The 7,567-nt window shown below is 35.0% G+C and overlaps 1 protein-coding gene across 1 annotated transcript in view; it reads left to right on the top strand.

Annotated features, from left to right (window-relative positions):
* Positions 1 to 7,567, top strand: part of ZFYVE9 (zinc finger FYVE-type containing 9) — a 132,984-nt gene that overhangs the window by 53,206 nt on the left and 72,211 nt on the right. Inside the window, exons 6-8 of the mRNA XM_007459612.1 lie at positions 1,222 to 1,342; positions 5,438 to 5,560; positions 7,401 to 7,554. Of these exons, the coding sequence (XP_007459674.1) occupies positions 1,222 to 1,342; positions 5,438 to 5,560; positions 7,401 to 7,554 (398 nt within the window). The remainder of the gene's footprint in view (positions 1 to 1,221; positions 1,343 to 5,437; positions 5,561 to 7,400; positions 7,555 to 7,567) is intronic.

Here is a 7,567-nt window from a genome sequence, read left to right as displayed (position 1 = left end):
TGTGTATATATATATATATATATATATATATATATTCTTTTTCAGATTCTTTTCCTTTATAGGTTGTTACAAGATACTGAATATAGTTCCATGTACTATACTGCAGGACCTTGTTGTTTATCTATTTTATGTAAACTGGTGTGTATCTGTTAATCCCAAGCTCCTAATTTATCACCCACCCCCACTTCCCCTTTGGTAGCCATAAGTTTGTTTTCTAAGTCTGTGAGTCTGTTTGTAAATAAGTTCATTTGTATCATTTTTTTTTTTAGATTCCACATATAAGTGATATATGATATTTGTCTTTCTCTTTCTGGCTTACTTCACTTAGTATGATAATCTCTAGGTCCATCCATGTTGCTACACATGGCATTATTTCCTTCTTTTTTATGGCTGAGTAATATTCCTCTGGGGTGTGTGTGTGTGTGTGTGTGTGTGTGTGTGTGTGTGTGTGTACACATACCACATCTTCTTTACCCATTCATCTGTCAGTGGATGCCTAGGTTGCTTTCATGCCTTGGCTATTGTAAATAGTGCTTAAAACTTCTATTTCTTGCTTAAGAGGAATATAGAGCATCATTTTAATAGATCTTTGAGCATATTCTATTAAATTGTTAAGTGGATTTAACCCCACTCAAAATGTATTTTGCAACATTATACTTTATTAAGTGTAGTTAATGTGATCTTCATATTAATGCAAAGAAAAATGAACTTGAAGTTTAATTTCATGACAAAGTAAATGAAAACTCTTTCATCAAAGTTAATTTTTTTTTATTGTGGTAAAAAAGACATAACATAAAATTTACCATTTTAATCATTTTTAATTACATTCACATTGTTGTACAATGATCAACCCAATTCTCGAGGTTCAGAAATTACGAGATAATATTGAAAGTTTTTTTCTGTTGCCACTGCAAGTTTAAAAAATATTTTTCTTTTATGGCAAAAGAAACCTTGGTAAAGGAAGCTTTAACCCAGGTTATAAGACCTTTTCTCTCATTACTATGATTTGATGATGCCAAAAGGAGAAACTATACAATTATAAACATTTTCATAGTATAAGCCCAGTCCTTGGGAAACCACAGGTTAATGAGTATCTTGTGCTGTCTTTCAAAAAGTATGAATTTGAAATTTTCACTTAAATTCCCATTTGTAGTCTTGAGTCTATTCTGCAAAAGTCTTCAACTGTGTATAATGCTCTCTTTGCTTATTTGCTTTTCCTAGACGGATATTTCTCTATTCTCTGGAAGTATAACTCAGGTTGGAAGTCCTGTTGGCAGTGCAATGAACCTTATTCCTGAAGATGGCCTTCCTCCCATTCTCATCTCCACTGGTGTAAAAGGAGGTATGTGGACTTAGATGTTTAAACAGGGATAGTTATATATGCCAAATGTTACCTTCTAATTAAGGGAAGGAGATAGAATTCAAGTGATAACCACCTTTCTCTTCTCCAACAAAGAAGGTGACTACTCAGTGCCATGAAAAGCATTGGTGCTGTTACTGATGGTTTTAGAGAAGATATTTATGTTTTTATATTATCATTTCATATGTTGGAAGGATGTAATATTATTTTTAATTCCCACTGTGTATAAATGTAGCTTATTGGCAGTCCTTCATATTCCAAAGCACATAATACTCTGAAGAGTTGCTTATAGTTCTAGGATTAGACCATATGATACAGTCAGTACATTAATTTAACTTCTTGTTTTGAAGTACAATACACATTCAGAAATGTATATATAATAAGTGGAGAGCTCTGAAAAGTAGCAATTTTCTGTTAAAAAATATTTTTAGTGAGTCCTGGTAAGACGCAAAGTTACTAATCAGTCAAAAGAATGCTTACCTTGGGCTTCCCTGGTGGTGCAGTGGTTAAGAATCAACCTGCCAATGCCGGGGACACGGGTTCGAGCCCTGGTCCGGGAAGATCCCACATGCCGCAGAGCAACTAAGCCCATGCACCACAACTACTGAGGCTGCGCTCTAGAGACCGTGAGCCACAGCTGCTGAAGCCCACGTGCCTAGAGCCCATGCTCTGCAACAAGAGAAGCCATCGCAATGAGAAGCCCGTGCACCACAACAAAGAGTAGCCCCCGCTCGCAGCAACTAGAGAAAGCCCGGGCGCAACAATGAAGACCCAATGCAGCAAAAAAGTAAATTTAAAAAAAAAAAAAAAGAATGCTTATCTTTATGCAAAAGTTTCTTGTTGATAGATCCAGATCAGCATCCAGTCAGTACATTTTCAGGAGATGGTTTATCAATAATCTCTCCTCAGTTTTGTCCTAGTCTTTTACCTGGTCTCCCTGCCTTCAGTCTTTCTCTCCTTTATTTAATCTTACATATTGGTGCCAGTTATCTTTTTTTTGAAGTATAGTTGATTTACAATGTTGTGTTAATTTCTGGTGTACAGCAAAGTGATTCAGTTATACATGTATATATATCCTTTTTGATATTATTTTCCATCATGCATTGTTACAGGATATTGAACATAGTTCCCTGTGCTATACAATAGGACCTATCGTTTATCCATTCTGTATATAATATCAGTGGTTTGCATCTGGTAGTCCCAAACTCCAATCCAGCCCTCCCCCGCACTCTCCTCCCCTCTGGCAACTACAAGTCTGTTTTCTATGTCTGTGAGTCTGTTTCTGTTTCATAGATAATTTCATTTGTGTCATATTTTAGATTCCACATATAAGTGATATCATACGGTATTGGTCTTTCTCTTTCTGACTTACTTCGCTTAGTATGATAATCTTTAGGTCCACCCATGTAGCTGCGAATGACATTATTTCATTATTTTTTTACAGCTTAGTAATATTCCATTGTGTGTGTGTGTGTGTGTCTGTGTATACACACACACACACACACACACACACACACACACACACACACCCCACATCTTCTTTATCCATTTGTCTATCGATGGACATTTAGGTTGTTTCCATGTCTTGGCTATTGTAAATAGTGCTACTATGAACATAGGGGTGCATGTATCTTTTCAAATTACAGTTTTGCCCGGGTATATGCCCAGGAGTGGGATTGCTGGATCATATGGCAGCTCTTTTTTTAGTTTTTTGAGGAACCTCCGTACTGTTCTTCATAGTGGCTTCACCAGTTTACATTCCCACCAACAGTGTAGGAGGGTTCCTGTTTTTCCACACCCTCTCCAGCATTTGTTATTCATAGACTTTTTAATGATGGCCATTCTGACTGGTGTGAGGTGGTACCTCATTGTGGTTTTGGTTAGCATTTCTCTAATAACTAGTGATGTTGAGCATCTTTTCACGTGCCTGTTGGCCATCTTTATGTCTTTGGAGAAATGTCTCCTTAGGTCTTCTGCCCATTTTTTGATTAGGTTATTTTTTTGATATTAAGCTGTTATGAGCTGTTTGTATATTTTGGAAATTAAGCCCTTGTTGGTCGCATCATTTGCAAATATTTTCTCCCAGTCCGTAGGTTTTCTTTTTGTTTTGTTTATGGTTTCCTTTGCAGTGCAAAAGCTTATAAGTTTGATTAGGCCCAGTTATCTTCTTAAACGTAGGTATTATCATAGATTGTTCTTGCTTAGAAAATTCAATGGGTTCCCAATGCCTTCCGTATAAATTACTTACCATGGCATACAGTGTTCCTTGTAACCTTATCTCAACTTATCTAATTTTATTTCCAGCCAACACCCCGGTACTTTACAGGCATGCTACAGATTATTTACTGTTTTCTGAATATTCACATTTCATACTTCCATGCTTTTTCTTATGCTGTGGAATAGTGGGAAGAGAATGGACTTCAGAGCTGGACCAGCCTGAGTTTTAATCCGGTAACAGTCCATTCCAGCTGTATGATCCAGTGGGCAAGTCATTTATCCTCTCTGAATATTTTTCCTAGATTTTTTTTTTAAAAATTAGATAACTATAGCTAATTAAGAGTCATTATGAATAATAAATCAGATGTCATACCTGAAAGTACATAGCAAGAAAATTGGTACAAAGTAGGCATGTAATTAATATTTTTTTAATCTTTCTTTCCTCTGTCTGGAGTAGAATACCCTTCTATATGCTAGACTCCTTGAATAACTCCTCAGCCTTTCAAAATCCATATTAATGGAAAACTCTGAATCCTACCTCGGCTGTCTTTGTAGTAGTGTTTTACATCCTCATTTCTGTTCAAATAGAAATTCTTATAGACTGTTACTATATTAACACATTTTTCATTGTAATTTAGATATTTTATAGGTCTGATTCTTTATTCTCTATAGACCATGAATTCCTTCAGTCTGAATTCATGTTTGTGTCTTCTGCTCCTAGCATGGTGCTGGGCCTATATTAGGCTCTCAGTAGTGTTGGCTGAATGATCATACTATCAAATGCAGCTTCTGCCTCAGATAGTTCAACAATGAACTTTCACATAAAGTTAAGCATTCTTTTGATTGTATAATGCCTTTGCTCCTTTACTAGGACGCTCTAAAAATATTCTTTTGTAAGTAAATTTGCTACTTAGGTTTCAAATTTGGGTTATTTTAATAAATCTTAAACTAATAAGAAATTAAATTGGCCTACTCTGCTATTAAAATAAGATTTCAGGGTTCCATTTTCATTAAAAGTCACATCCATTAAATCTAATTGTCAAAACCTCTCCTACCAAGAAGCAGCAACTAGTTATCTATTGTATATTCACTTTCTTAAATCATATTACTATGTCTTAACCAGAATTTTGCTATTTTGTATTCCAGTGGAAAAACTTAATTAAAAAAAATTTTTGAAAGTCACTTAGTATTTCTCTTTTCAGTAAATATTTTCATTGACAGTGTATACATTTCCAAAATACATTTTGGTTTCTGTTGCTCAGTGGGAAATGGTGTTATTTTGTACTGAACTCTTTCTTGACTTATACTTAGAGGAATTGTTTCATAAAACCAGTCGCTTATGATACTTTTATTGTCTGGGTGCATTTTTTAAAGTTTGATTTTTTTTAATGGTAACAAATCTCAACAGTACAAAAGCATATAGAGTAAAAAGTAGGATTCCCCTCTGCTTCAACCCCTAGACATCCTTTCTAGAGGTAACTAGTGTATTATCACTTACTTGTATATCATGGATTATTTTAAATGTTGGTCTTAGAACATGTAATATGTGAAATTCTTATGATAGTTGGAGGATTTTTGTTAAATCAAAGGGTTGTTTTTAGACTGTGGCCTAAACCATTGCGTGGAGAAGTCTATACATAGGATAACCATGTTATCATCCAAACTGGACTAGACCACCTTTAAGAATGAAAGGGGCACTATTAATATGCCACTGGGATAGCATATATAAACCTGTGTTCACCCTATTTACAAATCAATTGCTTATCTCTTTCCTGTGAATAATAAGGCCATTCCTCCATCAGATTTCTGTCTTGATTTGTCTCTTTAACCAATGGCTTACATTGTTTTCTCCCCTTACAGACTATGCTGTAGAAGAGAAACCATCACAGATTTCAGTAATGCAGCAATTGGAGGATGGTGGCCCTGACCCACTTGTATTTGTTTTAAATGCAAATTTGTTGTCAATGGTTAAAATTGTAAATTGTAAGTTGGAAATTTGTTTTTTTTAATTAAAATGAGATACTAAGTCATTAAATTCATTACACACAAGTATTTTTATGTAGAGCCACATCTTAATGAAAACTGGGTACGGAAGAAGTTGGTTTGTATAAAATTATATATCCCCAAGGACAACTGTTGGACTGATTGAGACTCTTGCTTTTAGTGAAAGGGGTGAGATAGGTGAATTCTCCATGGAGGAAAGCCAAACGAAACTTGAACTCATCTGAGTTAAGTTCTTCCTGAGATGGGTATGCTAAGTCACAACTCACCACCAGAATAACTGGAGGTGGATAAATTATCCAGGGGGGTCAATTTACATGCTAGGTTTAAATCCCAGAAACCTTAATCATGGTGCAAAACCTTATTTGGGAGAAGTGTTAACTAACACATAGTAAAACTTCAGTACATCACAATTTAGGATTCAGAAGAAACTTCTCAGTTCTTGGTGCTAGCTTCTTAGGTATCAGAATAAGAGAGAGCATAGTAACCTAGAATCGTGAATCCAGTGTGGTATTGGAAAATAGAGAATGCATTTATACTGGATGAATGTTAATAGGCAGAGTTTTGGAGAGAGGAAGGAAGCATTGGGGAACAGTCCTCCAGTTCCCATTATGTATTTCTTTTAAGTTGTCCTTGGAAACCAGAAACACCAATATACTAAATTCTTTAGAGGTTCTGTATAAATGAAATGCAGGTTTCTGGTTTGTTTGCTAATCACACCCTTGTATGTTTGGCCAGCTGCTAATGCTTGCCACCTTTCCTTCTAGGATCATATTTTAAAATAATTTGCTGGAAATTTCAATTTACTGTATCTAGTTTATAAGTTATACTTAGAAAATAGCTAACCTAGAATTCCTTAAGTGTGCACCATCTTAATATAGTTGGATTGGCACCTCTTGTTTAGGTATATAAAGAAACAATTCACAGAATGAAAGAAAGGAATCTTTTATTAGTGTTGATTTACATCGTGATATCCATAATTTTATTTGAACCCTTTTTCAGTTCCATTGGGATCTTGTTGTGTTGGCATACAAATAATAAAAATATCAAGGATTGAACATTCTTTTTGAACTACGTATAGCTTGTGCTGTTGTGACTCTACATAGCCTTAAAGTGAAAAAGTAGAAGTAATTAGTCCAGAAAAGCCATCTGTTTCCCTGCTTTTTACCAGATGAAGTCAAGTAAAGTCCTGTTGCTGATTATCTAGAATTTTCTCCCAGGAAAACTATAGTTTAAATAGCTAGACTCTTTTAGTCACAGGTTAAATTTAATAAGTATACATCAAAATATATTTTCTTTAGGCCATAGCCTGAATCCAAGGCTATAATAATTGCTTTTATTGTTTTTCTTGTTTCTAGTTTTAATTAATTCCCTTAGTAAAGTGATTTAATAATACACACACAGACACACACACACACACACACACACACACACACATAGGTGGGGGAATATATCCTTTAATCATTATAGCTGAGGATGCATAGTTTGGTTTAATTTATTTCATTGTTAATGGAATGTTGTTTCTTTTAATACACCTTTTTATAATAGAAGTTAAAAGTTTTTAGTGCACTTTCTTTCACTATTACTTCTTTTACTTCCCTTCCAGTTGTTTTTCTAAGTGTTTGCTTAGAGCAAGAGGCATTGGTATGCTTTATTTTCTGCAATAGTCCTTTAGCTCAGTGCAGTGACAGTTCACAGCTGAATTATACAGACTCGGTGTGATCTATTTTATTCTTTGGTGTATTATAACAAAGATGTCTGTACATTTCTTAAGGGTAAGGATTGAAAAGAATGTCTTCATTTCTTTTTATTTCATCTACAGATGTGAACAGGAAGTGCTGGTGTTTCACAACCAAGGGAATGCATGCAGTGGGTCAGTCTGAGATAGTCATTCTTCTACAGTGTCTACCGGATGAAAAGTGCTTGCCGAAGGATATCTTTAACCATTTTGTGCAGCTTTATCGGGATGCTCTGGCAGGGGGATACTTT

Source organism: Lipotes vexillifer, unplaced genomic scaffold (genome assembly GCF_000442215.2).
Source record: "Lipotes vexillifer unplaced genomic scaffold, Lipotes_vexillifer_v1.1 scaffold525, whole genome shotgun sequence".
Taxonomy (NCBI): Eukaryota; Metazoa; Chordata; class Mammalia; order Artiodactyla; family Lipotidae; genus Lipotes; species Lipotes vexillifer.
This window is presented reverse-complemented; position numbering and strand designations above follow the sequence as displayed.